Source organism: Neopsephotus bourkii, unplaced genomic scaffold, assembly GCF_033783945.1.
Source record: "Neopsephotus bourkii isolate Nb327-2 ecotype Australia unplaced genomic scaffold, CSIRO-AGI_Nbou_v1 NB_846, whole genome shotgun sequence".
Lineage (NCBI taxonomy): Eukaryota > Metazoa > Chordata > Aves > Psittaciformes > Psittacidae > Neopsephotus > Neopsephotus bourkii.
Genome location: NW_026901342.1, coordinates 3,212,894 through 3,237,336, shown reverse-complemented (window position 1 = coordinate 3,237,336; position 24,443 = coordinate 3,212,894). Strand labels below are relative to the sequence as shown.

Genomic DNA, 24,443 nt, shown 5'->3' with positions numbered 1-24,443 from the left:
CCTAGACAAAGAAAAATTCTTTGGCTTATGTGTTAAAAGAGGAATAAAGTTTGTCAGCAAAATAGGCCCTTGTTTATCTGAGTCTGCTGCTATGTCCTTGTTTAAGTATCTGTAGGTAAGATAAAGTGAAACTCAGTAAATATTCTCTTGTTCCACAAGGTGGACTAAAATTCAAGTCAGTAATACGAGCTTCAGCTTTGTAGCGTTAAAAGCAAAGCATATTACAAGCACAGTTAATGGCATCAAAGGTGGAGTATTCAGTTTGGAACACACAAGCGACAAGATGTGTAAAGAAATGCCGGTTGGCCACGTCATGTTCAGAATTCACTGGTACTTTGTGATCTAAGTTACAGGCTCACAAAGAAAAGAGGAATCAAAATACTCGTGACTTTTACTCATTTTAACACTTGGTCCACTGTAAGTTTGGGTGGAGTTTTTTAAGTAGTGTGTTTGAAAGATGTTTTCTTGTGAATCTTCTACAGTGTGTGGATTGTATTTGGTAGCCTTCTAAGTCAAAATGACCACATAGTTACTGTTTCCTGTTTTATTATTTTACTCTTCAATTAGATCTTCTGCAGCAATACCGCACAGCAGTGTTGAAGCTTGAGAATGTGAATAAGGACCTCGATTTACATTTACAGTCACTTAATGCTCCAGAAATGCAAAAGAAAAGACAGGAACTTGCTGAGCAAGAGAAAAGCCTCAAGCTAATAGAACAAAAATTGGGTAGGTTATTGTACTACGGTTTTGGTGTCCTAGAGGAGGAGAACTGTTAATTCATGTATCCAGATAAATTCTACTGTTACAAACTAACATGTTCAAACTACAAAGGAAGATTGTTATAATAAATCTAGAGCTTAGAGTTGTCTCATTTTAGGGAAAGAATAGAAAAACAGTATGTAGTATGATGCTGTGGATATTGCCTAGAACAGCACTGCCCTGTAGTGTGTTCAGATAATAAAAATGTGGTCAGTTAGTGTCTTGTGAACATGAAACTATGATCTCGCTAATACGAGTTTATATAACAGGCTGGCTGACCCAATGCTAGAGAACATTGACATTCTTTCTGAAATGTCTGCGTAATAGAGCTGAATTGCTTTTGCTAAGGAAACACAAACAAAACATTGTGCAATAAGAAGAAATGCACCTAATTCTGCAAGGATAGGATTTCTGAGTTAGAAATTGGTTTCATGTCAATATTGGATCATTTGTGATGTTTTAAAATATATCAAGAAAACAACACTTTGTGAACTATAAATAAAGCAGATGGTTTTACCTGTCATCTTTGAACTCAGTTTCAGACCTGAGGTAGCTGTAGATTTTATGGCATGTCTAAAGCCTTACTTCAGAAGTTTAACATTACTGTTACAGGGACCATTTATTAACAATAGGATTCATAACTTTTTTTTAATTTGTTCGTTCTTGCTATTTTTTCATAGGTATGACCCCATCAGATAAAGTCACTGAATCATTACTTCCACCTGTAATGTTAGATATGCCTGACACCCCCATCCCTCCCAAAAGAATGCGAAGAGAAACAATGAAAAAATTGTATAGGTAAGTCTATTCTGAATCTAGTCATTATTTTCCCATCTCCTGAATTCAAAGCAAAAACTATTTTTATTTGTTTGGCTTGGGGGGGGGGGGTGTTGTTTGTTTTTTGTGGGGTTTGTGAGAAGGGGTTGGTGGGGGTTTTTTGGTGTTTAAGGCATATTTGTATACAGCAACCAAGGAGTAGAATTTTTGTAAGGCTGATTTTTAGGGTAATTTTTGATTCCTTTGAAGTGTCTGCTGTTATTTAATGATACAAATACAACTCTTCAATACAAAGATTTGCTTGCTAACTGTTTCTCTGTATGAACTGATTGATTGGCATCCTTGTGCATTCACATTCCCCATGTATTCAACTCTGTTACACCCGAGAAATATTTGAGATGATATGGCCTGTAAATTCTTTTAAGGTGTGATGTCAAATGTTCGGCACATGAACAGGGAGAATCGTTCTTGCATAACTTTTTCTAAGTAACTGTCTGAGGTAAGCTGATCTTAAAAGTATTTAAGACAGTTATCTTTACCTGTATATATATAGCTCTGTATTGCCTCTGTGGCTACTGAGCATTAGTACACCTGAAAAAATACCAGGGAAATCTGTAAGTCTGTATCTTCAAGATGACATGGAACTGACTTTTCCATTTCTCATGTCTCTCCTCAGTAACAACATCGTTATTGCCGAACTGTGGTCATATTTTTGAGATTATTTAAATCTTACTCACTTGTGTTCTGTAAATCTCAGAACCAGTTTTTACTATATTACTATGTCTCTTTGTATTTGTTGTTAATTTTTTTATCCACCTGTGGAACTTCATTGGTGATATATTTAAACCACGTCGTATCAGCCTGATGCTATGCCTCATTTCAACAAAATAATTCCAAGAATAAGAAGCTGTGCACAAATATAGGGGTTTGTAATTTTTATACTAGTGGGAGCCCTGTGCTTTTGCATCAATTATATCAAATATATATAAAAAATGTACAAGGAAAAGGCTTGCTTTATGAGGTACTGTGCTATGTTTTTGTCTAGCTCAGAAGAATGGATCTCCTCTACCGCAAAGAAGCAGCAGCAATTGCTGCAAATACCCACTTCAGAACTTAATGGAACTTCACGAAAGAGAAAGGCATAGACTGATGGGACTTGCTGGAAACGGCTCTGTATTGAAAATGTGAATACCTTCATTTAAAGAAAATATTCATGTTGTACTACCCATTACAGTGAAGATTTTTATACTGATAGAAGATAAAAATGTATTTCAGTTAGTAGTAACAAAAGATAAGCCTTTAGCATTGATAGCCTAATTTTTGTATAGTTAATTTTCATTTCTAAAGCTTTCAAAGTTTTTATGTTCATGTGTGAATAAAGTTTAAAATATATCCTTTTTTATTTATGAAAAAAACAATCTTTTCAATAAAACTGCTTCAATACAAAACACTGCCAATATAATCAATTGTAATACTCAAGTCAACAGATTGTGCCATTAAATGAGATTTTTAATTTAAAAAGCATCCTGGGCTATCTCAGGTAAGAGAACTTTCTGGACTGTTCTTTTTTGATGGATGAGCTGTCAAGGTAGTATCAATTTAAAAAGGAGGGTTTGAATAGAGATATAACTGAGATCTAACTACATCTGTTTGTCTTTCGATGGTTAACAACAAGCCAGTATCTAAGGCTAGACCCAAGGTGTTGACATAAGAATTCATATCTCCTGCAGACAGTGTCAGTGGAAAAAAACAAAGTGGTAGCTTCTGAGTATGAAGAGTCTTGACATGTTCACTAAGAGGCTATTCTAGCGATTGGGAGAGTGGTGAGTAGCGATACTTCATGCGTGCAAGATGAGACAGAATACTGAACCAATGCTAACCACTTTTCAAAATCTGTATTACCACAACCCCCATAAAAGAACCCACTGCTTAAGCAGACCAGAACTTGGTCCTTGACATCAAAAGTGTAACTGGCAGAAGGATTTGAGTAGGAAATGGTGATGTCACAAAGGAAAAACAAAAATCCTCACAGTTGAACTCTGTGTGGGCATATTAAAAATTGGAAGTGGGTACTTAAGCTGGAGGTAGAATAATTGTATTGGGAAATTCTAGATACCTCGACAGAATTTATTAAGGAGAAATTAAGTAGTGGTGGAATGGTCTCCAAAACCTCATGTTTTAAAGGTAGTCTAAATTACTTCAGACATAATTTTCTCCTGTCCTTAAAGAACATCAGTATATTCAAGTATGACATGTAATATCAGCCAAGTACTATGCTAGCCCTGCCTCAACCATTTCTCCTGTTTTCCTGTTTTTTCAACTCAGAATTTAGACAGAAAGACTTAAAGTAGGCAGCCATAAAGAAAGGTTTGCCATGTGAGAAATTGTCCCACCACACCAAGTTACTTGGTTGTACTTCTTTTAAATTCATTTCTTTTAGTTCTGACATCTGCCCCAGCCTCTGGATGTCCTTGAATCTTATTTGGTTAAATATATATTCTAGCAGAAATGTTTCCTTTTGAAATTCACCTCTTGATGCTGGTAGTGCCGATACTGAGCACTGAAGGAATGTGGTGGATCTCCCTGCTAGTGGTGGATCTCCCTGCTAGAAGCAAGCAGGAAACTAAGGAGGTTTCCAGAGTTGTGCAAGTTACTGGAGATTCCAGGAAATTTCACCAGGGAATTTTCAGGATTTTTCAGCAGATGACTTCAGGTTATTAGAGTGCAATTTACTGCTTTGCATAGCTGTTTAGGGCAGCTGACCTGGTGAAGAGGTCAGTGTCAGGCTTTTTATTTTTACCCATTCTTTTACTGTGTAACAGAGCAAACCAGGGACCAGAAACTAGGGTGTGTATGTTGTCCTCGCTGATTCCGTGAGGGGGTGGTAGAGAGTGGTGCAGGGAAAGTGAGAAGTGGTTCTGCCTGGGGCTTGGGCCAGCTCAGGGGAACAAGGAGCTGGTTTCTGATGAAGGCTGGGGAACGGCGGCTGCCTGACCTTCCAACACAGGGAGATGGAGCAGATGTGCAGCAGGGCTGGGTGGTGATGGGGAAATGTGCTGCAGGCACATCGGGTCAGGCCCTGGCTGTACTGCAGCTGCCAGTAGCACCAGCCACAGAGTGGAGCTGGCTGGGAGTCCCCTTGATTCCCTTTGGGCTGCTGGCACCTCTCCCAGCCCAGGGAGAGAGGACCTCACCTTCTCCCTTTTTCTCCAACAGAGGCTCTCAGACAGACTCGCACAGTGCTGTTGTGCCAGTGTGAGGTGATGTCTGCAGTGGGCACTGATGCACAGGGGGGGCCAATCACTGTTCATCAGGAAGCTGAGTAGGAGCCCCACTGTTGTGCCAGGTGACCCAACCACCCAGTGGGCCCTGTACTACCCACAGCAATTTTCATGCTCAACAGAGAAGACTTACCCTACTGGAAGACCTGAGATCTTTTCTTCTAGCAAGCAGGGATGTAGACTGCCTGTGTCAGGCAAGTGGGATTACCCCGTGGTAGCCAGTGATGTGTGTCAGTGGCAAGTCATTCCTTTCCAAACCACACTGTTGTGGTGTTACAGGCCCACCATCACTACTACAGTGATACATCAATACTATAGTTTGGAGAAGAGGAGACTGAGGGGTGACCTTATTAGCGTATATAAATATATAAAGGGGGAGTGTCACGAGGATGGAGCCAGGCTCTTCTCAGTGGCAAACAATGATAGGACAAGGGGAAATGGGTACAAACTGGAACACAAGAGGTTCCACTTAAACTTGAGAAGAAACTTCTTCTCAGTGAGGGTGACGGAACACTGGAACAGGCTGCCCAGGGAGGTTGTGGAGTCTCCTTCTCTGGAGACATTCAAAACCCGCCTGGACATGTTCCTGTGTAACCTTATCTAGGTGTTCCTGCTCCAGCAGGGGGACTGGACTAGATGATCTTTTGAGGTCCCTTCCAATCTCTAACATACTGTGATACTGTGTGATACTACCATGGCCCTAGTACCACCACTCTTATCATCCCAGTATCACCGTCTTCTCCATTGCTTCTCTAGCTACATGTGCCCCATTCATTACTTCCTTCTGCCTCCTCCAAGTCCCGCTGTCAGCCAAGGGCTCCAGTTCAGGCAAAGCAGTGAGAGGGAAGGAGGAAAGGGTGATGCCCAGGAGAACACAAGAAAGGCAGAGCAGTAGGCAAGGCAGAGAACCACTGAAGGATGACTCTATGGTATCATTACGGCAGTAGGCTGGGTGAAAAATGCACCCATTCCAAATGTTCACTGAGACACCTTGTGAGACTCAAGCAGTATAATTACTGTATGTTTTTCTCTGAGGACTCCAAAGTAGGTACATATTTGATGAGGTCTGTATTGTTACTCTGAACTCCATTTCGACTAAGCTGGTCAAGAGATTTGCTGTCACTGTTGATGAATGGTCCATACTGTCAATGCTTACAATAAGAGATGTAAGCTGTTTGTTGTGTTTTTTCAGGGATGCAGTCTCTGCAGTTATTCCTTCATCCCTATTGCTTTGTGGTTCTGGATAACTGGGATTCAGTAGTTGGGTTAGGAGGGAGAGGGAAGTGAAATAAACTCCAATGTCCTTGGTAAATGAAGCACAACTCAGGTTATGAGCACCCAAAGCAGGTATAGCTTGCTAAGGTGTGTCTGATGGTACAGGAGCAGCAATCTGCCATATTTGAAAAGTCATGGCAGTCAGGTGAAGTCCTGGTGGCTGGGATGGGAAACATTACACCCATTTTTAAGACGGGTGTAAACGAGGACCCTGGGAACTAGCAGTCTGTCAGCCTCACCTCTGTGCCTAGGAAGAACAGATCCTCCTAGGAGCTATGCTGAGGCACACAGAGGACAGGGAGGCAATTGGAGACAGCCAGCATGGCTTCACCAAGGGCAAGTCCTGCATGACCAACCTGGTGGCCTTCTCTGATGGAGTGACTACATCACTGGAAAAGTGAAGAGCTATGGTTGTTTGTCTTGTCTTTTATAAGCCTTTGACAAGGCCCCCACAATATCCTTTTCTGTGAATTGGAGAGAGATGGATTTGGGGGATGGACTGTTTGGTGAATGAGGAATTGTTTGGATGATTATATCCAGAGGAAAGTGCTCAGTGGCTCCATGTCCAGACAGAGATTGGTGACAAGTGGTGCCCCTCAGGGGTACATACTGGGACTGGTACTGCTTCATATCTTCATCAGTGACAAAGACAGTGGAATTGAGTACACACTCAGTAAGTTTGCAGATTAGTGGTTCAGTTGATATAGTGGAGGGAAGGAATACCATCCAGAGGGACCTGGACAAGCTTGAGAGGTGGATATGTGTGAACATCATGAGGTGCAACAAGGCCAAGTGCAAGGTCCCACACCTAGGTCAGAGCAACTGCTGGTGTCAGTAGAGCTGGGGGATGAGGGGTTGAGAGCATCCCTGCAGAGGACTTGGGGGTAGTGGTCAATCAAATATTGCATGTGAGGCAGCAAGAAGGCCAACCATATCCTGGGCTGCATCAAAAGAAGCATGACCAGCAGGTCAAGGGAGGTGATTCTTCCCCTCTGCTCTGATGAGACTCCACCAGTACTGCATTCAGCTCTGGAGCCCCCAACATAAGGATGTGGACCTGTTAGAGTGAGTTCAGAGGAGAGCTATGAGAATGATCAGAGGGCTGGAGCACCTTCCCTATGAGGAATAACTGAGAGGACTAGGCTTGTTCAGCCTGGAGAAGGCTCCAGGGAGGCCTTAGAGCAGCTTCTAGTACTAAAAGGGGCCTATAAGAAAGAAGTGGACAAACTTTTAGTAAGGTGTGTTGCAACAGGACAAGGAGTGATAGTTTAAAAGTGTATAGATTTAGAATAGATATAAGGAGTTTACAATGAAGGTGGTGAGACACTGGCACAGGTTGCCCAGAAAGGTGGTAGATGCCCCATCCTTGAAAACATTCAGTGTCAGGATGGATGGGGCTCTTGAGCAACCTGATCTAGTTGGTTGCATCCCTGCTTGTTGCAGGGGTGTTGGACTAGATGACCTGTAAATGTTCCTTCCAACCAAACTAACCCGTGACTCTCTTTTCCTTAATGCTGCTCAGGTCTTTGAAGATTCATTAGAAAATAATATTAATTGTTCAGGCAACTATTACAGCATTCCATGAGTCAGTTTACTTCAGACTTTCCATTCTCTTTTTGTTGTTAATCCCAATAGTCATTTTCTACTGATACCTTCGTCCTCCTTTATTACAGTTTGTATTTTCTGACTCTTCAAGTGTACTTCTCTTTAACTTTCCTTTTTTCACCACGTGATAGCAGCAAAGGGGTCAGGATTGGTTTTAAAGGTCTTTATTTCATCTCTTTTCCTAGCCAGTGGAACACAGGTTCTTAATCAAAGACTTTCATGATTATAGAATGTGGCTGGGGTTGTGGTGGTGTCATTTTATGGACATTTAATAAAGCCTTAGTAAGGAACTGTCATTAAAATGCCTTCATGCATCAACATTTTCACCTGATATATTCTGCTCCCAAGCAGGGTTTTGTTTTTGTATTTAGGAAATAAAGTCAGTTAAGATTGCATTTCATTAGTCCACAGCAGGTATTGTTGTTTCCACTGAGGCAGTCATCACAAAGAGATGCGCAGTCAATTCCTTTTAACCTGCCAGGATGCAGCCCACAACAGAAGCCCAAATTAGTTCTAATATTTTCTTTTTTAAAAGTCTGTTTTCTTATTCTCTGTGAATTAAAAAACATTTACCAATAGTAGCAGTAACAATATCTTCCAGTATGCAGTAGCTGTTAGCCTCCCTCTCTGCCTATTGCTGGAAGGGTGTATCCAGTGATTTTGACATTCCTGCCACATCAGATCATCTCCCCAAGCTTCAGCAGCAGGGATCATTTCTGTTTCATAAAAAGTATAGACGTGTATGTGCATACACACATAAAGGTATATATGCATATGCATACCTGTAATTACTGTTTGTATTTCCATAAACAGGTTCTTCCACATCCACTGTGACTATGGAAATGCATAAAATTGTAACAGAGCTACTGTATTGACCAGATGTACTTCAGCTGCAGAGATAATCTCTCTGTGCCTGTGTCGCTTGTCTTCTCTGGAACAACATGGTTCCAAGGAACAGAGTAGTCTCAGCTTTAGCAAAAAAACTTCCATTAAAAATGTGTGCACATAAACTAAGTGAATGCAATTTCATTCTAAACAAAGCTATTAATAAAAGTAAGGAAAATTTTCAGATATTAGAGGCAAACAACAAGTACCTTTAATTTGCAAAGATATTAATTCCACAGTTGTTACTGTATGTTTAATGTGCATTAATGGGTTCTTGCAACTTTCACTAGTTTTAATAGGACTGAGCATTTATGAGTGCTCTAAAGAAATACCTGCTCATTACTTCATGGGTAATTACAGTATGCAAGTAGTTAGCTGTTTATGACTACGATGTTTAGGCTGTTTGTATGCATGCAATCAGGCATACGTGCCTATATTATAAAATATTCATTCTCTAGCAAAAGACTGTTATGTTCTAGTTGTTTGAAGGACATTCAGTGGGCTCTCATTTCCTATAATCCACTCCCTCTTTATCCCTCATCCTGTAACTTTGGCAAATAACAAAGCTGCAGCATGCAAGAAATACACAAATTGCCTTTTTAACCCTAAGGATCTCTTAGCACATAACGTGCATGTGTGTGCAGGTATAATATGAACTTAAATTAGCAACTGCTGTCTTGAAGGATACATATCCCAGGTCCAGCTCTGCTCAAGCTGGAAGAGCCGGTTGTGCAAGAGGAAGATTCATGACAGCCTGAGGAATGCAGTGAAAAGAATTCTTCTGAAACAATAGAGAAGGCCATTGGGCAAGTTGCTCAAGAGCTTCTTTTCTTAAGCAGAGTCCTGGGGCAACTCTAGGAGAGAGAATGTGCTGTGAAAAGTGAGAAGGGATGGTTAGAAGTACTTTCAGTGTTAGAGACTTCTGGCAGAAGCAGTCATGAGAGTAGTTTTAGTAATCCATACCAGAGCTAACTCAGGGAGGGAAATCAAAGTGGAGCTGGTGCAGTGGCAGCACACTGAACACTGGTACACATGTGAGAAGCCTCACATATGAAATTGAGCCTGCTTCTGTTGCAAATGGTGATTTTGGCAGATAAACTGGCTTGAGAGAGCTGCCTTCAGTATAGCAACTCTTATCTTCCATTATCCATGCCTGAAGGTACACAATAAGGCTGGTTGAGTCAAAGAGTACAACCGTGGTAAAAATGGGGATGGGTTAGGTCAATTACTAAGTTATGGCACATTGCTATTGCAGTGTGTTGTTAGACATGAGCAAGCTTGCAACTAATCATGTCCTTCATTGACATTTTAACCACCATTTTGTTGTTTGGAATTACATTCTGAGTGGAGAGCCTTCAGATGCCAAAGGCAGCTCATTGTCATGCACAGCTTGAAAGGAAAAAAATTCCTCTGAAAGTAGGTGGTCAGGCCAAGACTGACTTATCCCACTGGACTTGGAATGGCGATTTTATCTACAGGCAGAACTGAATCCATCAGGGAGTCAGCATCAGAGCATCCAACCTGTACGAAATCTGACCATTCTTGTCTTCCTCCTTACTCTGCAAACACTGAGGCCAGTAGGAGAGATGGCAGAAGGCTGCACGTCTCACACAGCACAAAGGCAAAGGGTCTTTACTTTTGTTGTTGAGAGTAAGCTTGTGATGCTACTAGAATCCCTCTCTTCTACCAAACTTTGCCACCCACACGTGCCATGCTATTTCAAACACAAATGAGTCCTCGGGGAAATCTGAATGGAGGAATGTGTGGCAGGGAAGGGGAAAGTGTGGAAGCAATGGAGAAGGTGTAAGGAATTGGACAACACTAGCTTTGAAATTTAGGTCTGAAGTTTCACATTTCCCAGAAAGAGACCTGACAGTTTGTTAGAACTCTGTTTTTGGATGCTTCCAAGTGTGTGAGGCAGCTTGGGGTTAGATGTGACCTAGCCATGGAGGCTGCTGGCAGATAACTTCAAGAAACCTAGCTCTGTGGTAGGAGTTCTCTATAATCAGATGCTGATGGCACAGAGAAGTCAAGCAGAAAACCAGAAACTGCTGCAGCTCCTGAAAATAAAATCCCAGGTACTTATGCAAGAGATAATGTGAAAGCTGAACCAGGAGATGGACACATCCACCAACATGAGAGAGAGAGAGCTCTCCTGTGGTCAGCTAATGGATGACCTCACCAGTGAGACTCCAAAGCCTGCTCCTGTTCCCACACTGACAGGAGGGCATGGATTCAGGATTCTAGTGACTATACCTTGCACAATCTCTATGCAGTGGGTTTTCAATTTACACCAAATACCCTGTCTCAAAACACTTCTTATGGACCCCTTTTCTTCACCACTGTGATCATGTAACTTCCCTGGTTTGCAGAAAGGTTACGGATGCAGAATCGATTTTAAACAAGGTTTGGTGGTACAATAAGCTGTTTTTGTGATGGTGAAATGATGATGATTAAACAATTCAGTATCTTTTTTAGATGTTGTATCTTCCTTGTGGGTTTTTGCATGGCTCCCAGAGCTGTCTAATCCCCAGTTACTCAACCGCCCACTGAATCACAGCATGGGAACATATGCTCTAGGCTATGCAAGTCCAGGTCATTTTTTATGTTAATATTTCAGAAATGAAGCAGTATTTTCTAGAAAATAAAGTGGACTTGGAGAAAGAGAAATAACCGTGGATATATGCAGGATATGTGCTTTACATACCAAATGTCAGGTATTCTGGAGAAGAGTTGCTGGTTATATATTGATGCACCGATTCTTAAATCCCGTAATGATATGTTAAACGTTCATGATGAATATTTTCCTCCTGAAGCACTCTACTTCCTCTTATCTCAGAATAGCGATGTATATGACTTCTGCTGTAAAGAAAGATTGGATACATTTTAACCAAACGTGTTGAAGTGCAAATAACAAGTGAACTTTTGAACTCTTTCGCATTCTCGGAGGGTCTCAAAGGGTCTCAGCTGGGCTTGAGGAAAGAGCAGAACATGGAAGCTTTTGTTATAATTTTGGCAAATAGAACTATCTGGAATTAACACGGTTTATTCAGGTTTGTTTATAGTCCAACTTTTACACTTGGGATGCTACTAGGAAATTCAAACCTCATTCATGCTTCATGATGTTGAATCAAATGGAATATTTTCACACCTTTTTTTCTTTTTTTCTTTTTTCATATGGATCTTGTCAATGGCAGAACTCTGTTTTCAAGTGATCTATCAGAATTGTTCCATACTTTGGATCCTCTTGCACTGCACAGATAAGAAAACTAGCATAGCCATAAACCCAAAGATCTTTGCAGTGTATTTGCTTTGGGGTCCAGCTTATCACATCAAGCTGGACTTCTCTTGAATAAGCGTTACCCATTTTCTCTTCTGAAAATTTCTTATATGTAAGAGAGTAACAGTGACCCTTTGTCAAATGCATGATAACGTTATCAAAATAGAGGAATTTGGGGTCAAAGAGTTTGCTGGATAGCTCTGTTGCCAAGACTGACTGTTCCAGGTCCTTATAAAGACATGCTGACACATCTATGCAGTATGTCAAGGACCTGATGATATGGAACATTTTCCACAGCACCACTCAAACTGTGACCCTCTCCTTTGTTGAAAAACTCCCACATGTGCAGAGATTGAATATGAAAAATAACAATGAAAACTATGCCATCTTCTAGGGGGGTAAGAACTGGGAAGAAATCTGGGCTCTTTTTCTCGAGTTGGCAAAGCAGAAAAGAGTTCAGTGTTCTGCATTAAAATCCAATTTTGCAAAACATTTCCAATACAGTTAAAACTTTGGAAATTGTTGAGTTTATTCGTTGTTACCTCGTTCTTTTGTTCTCAGCTTTCAGAACGCGTCCGAATTTCCAAATCACAGCTATTGCTTTTAACACTGCTCTGTCTCTGGAACCTGTTTGTGATATTTTGCATGCATGCTAACTGTATATATCTCCCTTCATTCCATCCAGCAGTGCTCCTCATTCCTAGGAAAGAAGGAAATTTGTGAGAACATTCCTTAGGTTTTAGGCAATGCCCATTATTGCTCTTGGAACAGTTTGACAAAGCAACTACACAAAGAGATACAAAAGTAGTCAAATCCTGCTGAAATTCACTTGGGTGAAAAATAAATAATGCCATCTCAGAATCCATAACATTTAGAGCTTTCATCTGCATAATTTCCTCTCTCAGCTTACCTTTTAAAAAAGAGCTGTTTTCTAACTCCTTCATATATATATTTAGTAAAGACTGAGAAAGATTTGTGTTAAATGTAAATTTTTCTCTCAAAAGAAAACAGGAAAACCAGAATATTTAGGAAGAAAAAAAAAAAAGAACACTCATATTATCTCTACCAAAGACTCCAGAAGACTTTGAAGATGAAGTGTTGGATGTCACTTCAGAGGATTAATTCTTTTCTGTCCTAAATGTCAGGTTAAGTCTGCCGGTATAAATTCCTCCAGGATGGAAAACAAAGATGAATAAATAGGATTCATTCCCATAGGCAGTGATGCAGTAGACTTCAGTGGGAGCTGCTGGCTATTCTGTACAACTGAGAATCAAGGCACTGGATTTCCACCTGCAGACCACAATACGATGGCTCTTTTGGTACCCATTTGTGTACATGATGGTGATACAAGTATACTTGATCTGCTCATCATTGACCGTTAGAACTGCAAAATGTGTCTGTTTTGGATGATCTAACTGTCATTTAGTAACCTGCACTCAAGGTTTTAAAACCAAATGCTTTCTCCATTTTAATTTGTTTAAAATATCAGAAAAAGAACCAACATTCTAATACCGACAGGAGAGCAGCTGCATATGGGTCTTGTCTTTTTCAACAGTCCAGTCCTCTGCTACACTAGATAAATGTCTTGACCAGAGGTAGAAGTCATTACTCACACATGTATAGTTCTGAATGTTCCAAAAATCTGTATTTTCAGCATCAGCAGGTCCATGCAGCCACATCATATTCTAATACCTTAAAGCACAGACACAGTGGGCCAGAATCTTCCCATCTGAAATAGCTCCTAGGGTGTACCAGCCAAGACATACTTCATACAAACTGATTCCCTGTATTGTATAATCAAATGCATTTTCCAGTAGGAAAAACAAATTAAAATGTTTTTTGTGGTATTTTGCCTGGTTTCACATCAAGTGCCCACTTTTCTCAATACTCCACAGACCAGTCTGGTAGTGGTCTAAGAACCACAAACAGATACACTGTGCATTATCAACAATCTCAGCTACAGCACCAACTGCACATGCACTGGGCAACTTTGTAATAACTGCTTTTGCTCACTTTCACAGATGTGCATGCTTCACGCAGAGGCCCTTTGCCTTCAAAAGGCCCAGACCAACCTTGTCCTTAACAGCGGGGAGGTTGTGTTGTCAGTCCAGTGTCTTTTATAACTATTTTTTGCCAATTGCAAAACAGGACCAGATCCCTAGAGATAGTCTGTAGAAAAGGACTGTTTTGTTTCCACCCCTGGATGTGTGTCCAACCCATGTTGCAATGTTTGGCTGTGGACTTTTGTCTTTTTTATTTTTTTGTTAACTTGTTAAAACCAAAAGAGTCTATCCATGCAAAGGATCTTGAATTTTAAGCTCAGATCCTCACACTTTGAAGCACTAAAGCCTGGAATCAATTACGAAGCCTGAACACTTAATCATTTCAGAAGAGTTTTGCAAGTCACCAAGAAGTGAGTCGGGCATTAAGAGCTGTCTGTAGATTTAAGGGGCAGCTGAAATATAAACACTTAGCACAGACTGAATTGAGGTAAAAGAAGGGAAAGTGTCTTTTACTCTAAGTTACGGTAAGTAGATAGAAGAGTGAATTACTCTGATTTCATAAGTGGATAGAGAAGCTAATGAAAGTATTTGTTGCCTTTTAATATGCCACATAGCAAATGGTGCTTTAAAATAATCAGCATTGCCAACTCCAGAACAGCAGCCCAAGAGGACTGCTGAAAGTCAGAAGCAGTTGGATAAAGACAGCAAGTTACTGCAAAGTTCTAGCAATAAAAAATATCAGGAGGCTGGCTTAAAAGTCATATTTTAAAAGTATACAATTCTTTGTACTTGCCTTTCTGTTTCTGAGTCTGTAGGATGGTTTTGAGTCAGGTTTTCAAATTACTGTCCATGAAGGAATGCCAGAACTAACTTTTTCTTGCAATACAATCTGAAGTAAGTGCTCAAATCACACTGGAATTCCAGGAACTGGAGCTTGAATGGAAAAGCAAAATGGATGAGATGCTGCAATACTATAAAAAGAAAAAACAAATGTAAAGGCAAATGAAGCACAATAATTGCAGGGATTATTTTTGCTGTCTCATTTTTTAAAGAGAAGACTGAGGTAACAAAATACATCCCATTATCTGACAGTGATAAGACATTCCTGTGCCATCAGGATTTCACTGTTGTAACTCATAAAGTCCACTGAACTGATCAGACCTCTCTAGGAATAAGGGTCTTGGGAGCATTCCCACTTTTTCAGGGTAAAAAAGAACAACTCATGCAAGAGGCAGTAAGTTCTGGCTGTCTCAGAATACAGTCAGTGAAGCGGCTCTTGTGAGTTACCTAAAACTAGTCTAAACCTCTTAAATTATACACATTTGATGTTTCTAGACATTTGGCTTACTGTACCTGCTCTGGGTACAGATATCGTTTTCTGTGAAAGAGAACTGTCCCCAGAATTTGTGCTAATCTTCCACAGGATGCTATTTGCAGTAAAATCACAGTGTAACCATTTGCAGCGACTTCCTTATCTTCCAACTAGGAAACATCCTAATGTGCTTCAGACCATTTATTTTTCTCCACTGCAGTTTAAAAATATATCTACAGCTACAGCTTCTGTGATGTTACTTCACTATTAATGACGAACTTCAGGGAAAGAATAGGAATGAGCTGGTGGGACTTACTAATTGAATGTTTGCCTCCAAGTGGTAACCTATTGTCAGTAACATTGGAAAACTGTTCAAACTGAATGTGGGGACTGACAGGAAGTAAGGCAGCACCTCGTATCAGACATTGTCCTGTTTCTCTCCAATTAAATTTGGAAGGAGAGGAATGGTAGCCAGTTTATTTCTAAAGAACAAGGATGAATGTCAGCTTTTCATTTCCTTCAGAAAGAGCTACATAATGTAGAAAAGACCAAAACTCCCTACTCGTCCTCCTCTGCTTTCTTCCCACTGCCTCCTGCTCCATCCCAGCCTCAGCTGGCCTACAACACTTAGTGTGAGTGCTGTTATTACCAGAATACAGAGACTTTCATCTGGCACAGTGTTTAACCACTTCCCAAACTGAAACAGGCTATATTAGTTTATGTGTGATAATCACATCTGTGTCTGCAGGTCTGTTACTGGCTTTAACAGAAGTGGCAAAACTCTCTGCAGAGACCAGGCCTTGGCACAAAACTTGCAGCTGTGGGACACTGAAGACAACAGAGTTCTGGTTTTGTTCATATTCTCTAGCATCACTGATGGGTACCTATAAAACAACAGGATCCCTTCCTTAATAATTGCTCATTCTGGAGCAGTAATGACCCCACTGTGTTGTTCTGTAAATGGGAATAAAAAGAAAAGCCTAACACCGACAGGCACAGAGACTATTAACAGTCCCTGACAGAGTTCATCCTAAAGTTTGGGTTCAATTTTGACTGTCATAAAAAAGTATTTTAAATAACACTCTACAAGCCTGAAATTCTGTGCTCATAAAAGCAAAAGGGAATGCTATAAATAATGCCAGATGCCCTGAACTGAGTCCATGACTGAGCTCATTCTTGAGCACATGCTGCTGTACAGAAACTTTTCATATCTTATGTTCTCTTCAGTAAATTCTGAAACTGAGTTCTTTTCACCACTACTGCATACAGTCTTGTTGTTCAGTGAAAGTATTACAGTCATTTGAACCACTGTCTTTCAGTCCACCATACAGGAAACACACCAGCCACAGTCACCATTTTTAACTACTTCTCCCTCAGACATCATCCCTGTAGCCATAGCTCTACCAAAATGCCATAAAGACACACCCTCTTCTGGCAATGGATACTTCCTTTAAGCAATAAAAGACAAATTAAAAAGGATACAAGTCCATGGCTGATCAAGAACACTCATCCGTACAGCCCGCAGCAGGAAGGATGCTGAAATGTAGGACGTGTCTGAAAGAATCGGAGGAAATGGTGTCACCAGGAGGTTTTGCTTTCAGGTGGGAAAAAGGAAATTCAAGACTGAGCTAGACTCATCTATCGCATAGATGCTGAAATCTCTGAGATGCTCTAGAATCGAAACGTTTTTCAATATTTATAAATACTTAACTAAAGGATATAAAGGTGCAGAATGGAAATGTCAGTAGTGAGTTTAAAAATATATTTAAATATTCCTCACTGTCTACAAATTGCAATTAACTCCATGGTTATTGCTCATTAGGAGGCATTTATTGAAACTTACCTATTAATCTCTCCCAGTACTGAAAAGAAGCAATCAATAAGGAATATTGATTAGGAATAATGATAAGCGGAGAAAGTTGGGGCTGTTCGGCCTGAAGAAGAGAAGGCTGTGTGGATAATTCATAGCAGCCTTCCAGTACCTGAAGGGGAGCTATAGGGATGCTGGGGATGGACTATTCATTAGGGACTGTACGGATAGGACAAGGTGTAACAGGTTAAAACTTAAACAGGGGAAGTTTAGATTTGATATAAGGAGGAAGTTCTTTACTGTAAGGGTGGTGAGACACTGGAATGGGTTGCCCAAGGAAGCTGTGAATGCTCCATCCCTGGCAGTGTTCAAGGCCAGGTTAGACAGAGCTTTGGGTAACATGGTTTAGTGTGAGGTGTCCCTGCCCATGGCAGGGGGGTTGGAACTTGATGATCTTAAGGTCCTTTCCAACCCTAACTATTCTGTGATTCTATGATTCTGTAAGGCCATTGCCTGTGGAAAACACTTCTGTACTTCCCCATTCTCCATGGAATATCCAAGACATGGAATGTCTTTAACCCAGCATGTCTCAAAAAATAGAGTATTTGGTTTTCTTTAATTAAACTATTGATTTTTGCCTCAGGTTTTTGAGAGAAGGTGGCAGAATGAAGCACAAAATGCACACAGGTGTTATCCATCAGAGCTCTCGTTGAAACAAATCTTGAGTGCTCAATGTCTAGTTGAGATGGACTTTATCAAACTCAGTGCTAGTGAAGTACTTACCTACTTCAAGGATGTGGGCCTTGGCGCATTTAGATTGCCTAACTGATCAAACCGGAGCACTGCTATCACCAGTTTATTTAATTGCAGCCCTGGGAAATTCAATACAAACGATAGTTTCCTCTGCATTTCACATTATGACACAACAAGATATGATTTGTCACAATACAATAGTGGAGTTTACAGGTGTGATGAGAAACTGGCAGTATATCATTCGTTGCCTGAGTCTGAGTTGACTATATACTCTTTTGAGTAGAAGCTATGTGTTCATTTTTATGAATTATATTGTGATAGCCTTACTATTTATATAGGAAATCCTGCTTCTCTGGTAGGTCTGTGCACATGAAAGTTCCTCATCCTGTATTTGGAGGTTGCCAATGTCCTTCCACACAAAAGTAACTTTGGGATTGAGTAGGTGAGAAAAGTGCCTTGGAGAGGGGTGAAAACAGTGATCTGTTAGAAAGGACTCTTCACTCCTCACCCTCCCCACAGTTTTGTATTTCTCCTGCGCAATCTCACCAGCTGCAGGCCTAGAGCTGTCACTTCACTTTGTTCACCAGCAGCTGCAGTCATACATTGTGAGTTGTAGTGTTTGAGATTAAGGACAGCCACGTTTCATCATCTTCTAGTGAAAATATAAGATTGGAAAAGGCAGATGAAAAAAGAGAATTTGGGTTTGTTCTTGTCTTTTATTTATGTTTGTGCACCTTCAAGCTGCTTAAGTAACCTTAATGAGAATTTACGGGACAAATAATGAGCGGTACATTCTACCAGGGAGAAAACAAGGAGAAACTAGAGGAATTTGCTCAGTGTCCAGATGACTGAATTAGAAAAATGAATAAGCCTATATAAATCCTCTTCTAAAAACATGATGTGACTGCAGAGGGGCATGAAGTATTAGCAGCCGTACTCTTCACCTCATGAGGTCTTACTTAAAATATTCTTGGCCATTTTGTGTTTGATCAGCTCACTTTGAAGCACAAAATTTCTTTAAGAACCCTAAATCTTCTTTACAGTGTGCAAGGTGAGCAGAAGTTAAATTTAACCTGGCTTCTGAATGCAAAATAGGTAAGAATCAGAAGAAACGAACAGAAGGCTTCCTTAGAGCCAGTAGGCTTTCTTTATTTATTTTTTGATTGGGAAATAATTAGGCCAGGAGTTATTTTTTCCAAGGGAGCAAGAACAGTGTTACAAATACAGTTTTAGGTCTTATCAACACTGAGAATTTCCATCTCCTGTTTTCAGGAAGAGCTGCTTCTTTTAAGTGGGCTTGCTGCATTTTTAATTAATTCTTTGAAATAGCCCATCATCTCTTATGCCTAAACTGAAATTATAATGTCTGGACCTCTTGTGTTTAAACTCAGGTAACTCTTTTTCTCAGTTCAAACACCAGGAACTTCAGCAAGAGACTGGATAAAGTGGTGAAAAAAGAATTTAAGCTCTGGAACCATGTAACTTTCTATCAGGAACAATGTAACTGAAAATCTGTTGACAGCTTTGTCCCAAACACTATAAAGTCATGTGCCACTCCCTTTCTCTCCTTTCCAGCTCATCTCTAAAAAATCTGGAAGCTGAAATCTGGCACATTCAATCAGAAATCAGCACATTAGGAAGGACAGCACACACCATAGTACTTTGGAAGCTGCTGTGTACTGAAGGGAAAGACCACACAATAATTAGTGCCTTCAGGTTTATTCTTTATCCTGAATTATTGCATCAGAGGTGAGATACCAAACCCAATATGACACCTCAATTTCATAACAGGCATGAAAGAAACTCTTTACAGCAAGAGTAAATGATGTATACAGTTTCAGGCTCAGTCTTTTAATTATGTTTCAACAACTGCCTGCAGGTTTTTTGAAGGGTCTGTGCACAGGTAGTATATGCAGCTTTGTTTGAACCACCTTTGTGCTACTACTGTCTGTGCAGGTTAGAGCAGCACTAGCTGTGGAAAGAACAAAAGAACTTTATGCATCTTCCCTGCTGGAGTCATTTGACAATTCCACCAAATCAAAGACAAGCATACACAGACAAAACCTTTTCCCCATACCTCCTCCACCCTTCTACCCTCAACCCATCTGCCAAGAAATGCAATGCTGTCTGATCTTCTTTCCAGTATTCCAACTTCTTCCACCTTTGCTCATTTGTCAGCCAGCCTTGGGCTCTTCACTGAAAGATTCTGCAGAGCACTAAAATGTTTTGTTCTGATTATCATCCTGAACTCTGATGTCTTCTTTCTGCACAGGCTCTACACTTGCTGTGCTCGGAAGTCCATGGTAACTCTGTGTAACAGTATGGCATCCAGTCCTGTCACATTATATAGTCAGTAACATGGCAGAGTGTTTATCTTTCCTATGGAAGCAGTGTAGACCTTAATCACTATTTCTTTAGTTATCATGACCATTCAGTACAAAGTAGATAGGACATTCCACAAGTGTGGCACACTTACGGTTTATAACGCTCCAACACTCAGGAAGATCATTCCTTCTGGTGGGGAATAATGTACATTTATCTCTGCTGTCCTGCCTTGAAGCCTTGAGCAGATTGTAATAGTGCACTCAGATAAGTGTTCCCAGGGACTACTACCCTTTGTTTATGTTGTTCTCTAGCCAAAACCCTAGCTATGACAATAAAGAGCATCAACATTCAATACAAACACTTCATGCATGCCACAACTGCGCAATGTTTGGGCTGTTTGTAATACACTGATATGTTTTTCTGTTTAAGTAAGTAAACTTAGCACAAACATTTTCCCTCAAAAAGGAAATAACACCTATAAAGAAAGGCTGGAGTTGCCAGGTTGCTCACCCATGCACTGAAACATCCCTGAGCCTGTTTCACAGAGCTCTTACGACACCACACCGTAAGTGCTCTGTGAAACAGGCGAATATGGTACTTCAGCTAGGTGAATATGTTGCCTGAGCACCGGTCAGAAACACATGGACTCTGCATACTCCATAGCTGCTAGTGTGGATCTCTTTTGTGGACTTACCAGTATCTTTACAGTTATGGCCCTCCAAAGTGGCTTTCCAGTGAAAAGAAAGCCAAAATCTTCTGCTCTCCTTTCACTCCTTTGCTTATTTACACACTCCTCACTAGGGCTTTTATGTTTTCTTTACCATGTTTATAAATAGTAATTTTATTAACATTTATTATTTACTTATAATCTGCTCATTAATTTTCATTAAACATTCACAGCTAAATATGTGTCTGGCTGCCTTCAGTGAGGTGATTACACATAAAATAAAAATCAAAATTGAAACCTGGCTTTTGCAGTGGGGAATTATTTTTGAAAAGATGTTGCAATAAAACCTCATGATCTGATGTGAGAGGGGAGAAGTTGTCAGACGCCAATCCTAGGCTTGAATTAGAAATGTTAACATTAACTCAAAGATTACTATATAGTGACACATACATAAGCAGGACAGAGCTGTATCACGTCCCTGAAAAATAGTAACAGAAGAGCCTGAACTCCTCTTTCCCCATGGAGTGCTTTTCCTGGTATATCCAAACCAATATGCGTCATACACCTCAATTCAAGCCTTCCTCTGTTAGCTTGGAGTTTCCTACAGCTTCCTTTCAAACTTTTCTTTGTTACCAGTTTCATCTTTCCAGAGGGACACTGTGACCTGCTTTGACCCACGGGCAGAGTTAATACAGTGCCAAATGTAAGCCAGACTATGCACTGGCTGTAGGCTGGCTTCTCACATCTGATGTTCGGGTTAGAAGCACTTGAAAGACCTTCTGTGCAACAGACAATATTTCTAGACAAGAGAGCATTTTTATTAAAGAGACGTGTCAAGAGAGTACAAACACCTTCCTAAATCCATTCACCTCAGGTTATTTTGGCAATTTTTTGAGTAGGTGACCTTGAAGGAAAAGAACCCAGAATTCAAAAAGCAATTTACAGCTGAAATCTGAGCTGCTACATAAGAGGAGTAAACTGCAGGGAGAACATTTCCTCTGCAGGCACCACACCATTAAAGACACATTTCTCTTTTGCAGCTCTGCAGTAAATATTCTGGTAATAGTATTTCTACTTATCCTGCCTGCCTGTTCTGTGCACCTTTCTCTGCCTGATCCTTGCACATGGCCCTAGTTGTTTCCCCATCATTATCCTGTAATGAAGTATGAAAGTGCGGTTGATCTTGGTGCTGAAAATACAGCCAGACTGCTTAGTAAAGAAACAAAACTTTAAAACAATTTAAAAGGATTTATGGATTCACATCTGTGATCTCTGTCTCCCAAGGATGTGTGTACTGACCTCACCAGTCATTGAAGCCCTCCTCAATGGAGGGGACTACATGCTCCATTTGGAGGGAGGGGTGGAGAGATGCTTTCCATGCACTGTAAGCATCATCTGTCCTGGGATTTCTGTGAATTTTAGAAATGAGAGGATATAGCACAGAAAAAGAAAGTGTGAGCATTGCTGTCTCTTTGAGAGCATGATTACCTTCATACTTACACTCTGAAATAAAACCCGTTACACCCATAGAAAAAATGCAGCCATGAGCAGAGCTTGGACCGTAAGTTATGTGCACCTGAGCTGAAGATTCTCGCAGCACAGCCCTGTTTCTGTACTGGCGGTTGTTGAATCAGCTGATATCATAAGCCCAGTGTGAATATCAGAGGAGCTGAGATCAGCCCTATGCATCTGCCCAAATTAATTTGTTTCTATTCAGCTCAATACTTCTCAGCACAAGTCATCCTCTGCTGTTACTCCTTACTGAGCCACCACACAACCACACATAAAACTTCACTCCCTGCAGCAGTGCTTGCATTCCCACAGTTCCCACAGAGCTCTGGTTTCAGCAAGGAGAAGCGAATGGCCCTGGAGGATTTTGTTTTTCATTGTTATGGTTTATTCTAATTTAAACAAACTCAACAATACGCTGTGCTTTGCAGTGGAAGAAGTCTCACACAGCCTTTTAAAGAAATGGCAGCAAATACTTCCAAAGTCCTTTTTCATAATATTTACAAAGTAGTCAATCCAGACAGTAAAGGCACAACTCCTGTATGTCAAAAATCAAGAGGGAGACTTTCTCACACACCTCTTGAGTGAGCAAACGTGCACAGAGTCCTGCAGTTCCAGGCTTCTTCTGACTCATTATCTGCCACATCCATGGTGCAGACAAAGGCTATAACCACTCTCCTTCCAACAGAGCCCTATGTTATGTTTGAGTCTGCAGTTCACAGGTGAGAAGGGTGCTCTCATGGCAAATCAGGTAACATCTGCTTTATCTCCCTTCACCACAATATAAGGTCAATGTTTTGTATATGGAAACAGAGTTGCTTCATGCTTATTTTGTTTAAATCTGCCTATTAATTTTTGTACCATGCAGTCATTCTCAAGCCGGGCATGACCTCAGACTTTTCATTATTTAATGACTTTCCCTTTGTGGGACAACATACAGCTCTTCCATATAGCTCACCACTTTTGGAAAAGGACCAACTTCATGAGTTCCTTGACTGTATGAGGAGGAGAAAAAGGAAGAGCCAGCCTTCTTTGTTTCTTTTTAGGGATTGAACTGTAGACTTGCTTTCTTCAGCTGGAGAAACTCCAAATCATTTCTGCCAGCACTACTAATGATGCCTGACTGGCATGCTCTTGCAGATGTAAACAGTGGCACAGCAAATTGTTTGCCTGAAGCATAACTTCCTAGACAGCGAGGTGCTAACCTCTCCAAAGCAGCTGCAGAGGGTTAGGAGGGTGCCATTTTTCTAGCTGAAACTGGACAGTTTGAAGTGACAATCTCATATTTTCCCATTGCTACTTATCCCCAGCAAAGTGTTTCTACATATATGTAATGGAACACATGTCTCTTGGGGGCAGAAAGCTTTAGTGTGTGTTTCCAGTGAAACAATTACTAAAAACCAGTTTGAAAGCATAATTTTGACACCAGCATTTAAACTTTAATTCCCTGTCAGACCTGGAGGTGAGCGAGGCCATTGGGTGAGACCAGCTGTAAGCCTGGCAATGAAATCTGCCTGCTTCATCAGGTAGGGGCAGCCGATGAGGTCCAGGTTCAGCTCAGACAGGCTGCTGCTGACAGCAGAGGAAAAGGCCTTGCACTGCTGCCTGCTTTGCCCGCATGTGAGACATAGCCTGAGTGGCTCTGGGGCCATGGGAGGCCTGGGCAGGGTTGGGAGTGGTCAGACTCAGCAGCAGCAGCAGGCACTGCTCCCAGATATCCCACCCCACCTCTTCTCCACCCAAGCACAGCTCTCTCCTTTCCCTTCCCTTGCTTCTGGTAGGAGCAGGCTGATACAGCCTGGCCTCGATGCTTTGTTCAGTTTTGAATCACAGAATGGTTTGGGTTGGAAGGGACCTTAAGGATCATCCAGTTTCAACTCCCCTGCCATGGGCAGGGTTATCTTTTGCTAGACTGGGCTGCTCAAAGCCCCGTCCAACCTGGCCTTCAACACTGCCAGGGATGGGGCAGCCATGGCTTCTCTGGGCACCCTGTGCCAGTGCCTCAAAGTCCTCACAGTGAAGATTTTTTTTTCCTGGTATCTAATCTAAATCTACTCTTTGTCAGTTTAAAGCCATTCCCCATTTGCCTGACTCCAAAGTACTATCTTCAAAAGAGCTGGAGCTGAGGAGGGCAGAGGGGCCTCCCTGTGGTTCAGATCGTGGTGGGACCGACTGCAGAGAGGCAGGTCACTCCATCAAGGG

General features: G+C 41.0%; 1 protein-coding gene across 1 annotated transcript in view; it reads left to right on the top strand.

The window, feature by feature from the left end:
- Positions 1-2,986, top strand: part of SMCHD1 (structural maintenance of chromosomes flexible hinge domain containing 1) — a 71,477-nt gene extending 68,491 nt beyond the window's left edge. The window contains exons 46-48 of the mRNA XM_061356389.1: positions 568-726; positions 1,440-1,557; positions 2,582-2,986. Coding sequence (XP_061212373.1) covers positions 568-726; positions 1,440-1,557; positions 2,582-2,681 — 377 coding nt within the window. The 3' untranslated portion in view covers positions 2,682-2,986. The remainder of the gene's footprint in view (positions 1-567; positions 727-1,439; positions 1,558-2,581) is intronic.
- Positions 2,987-24,443: the final 21,457 nt, after the last annotated feature.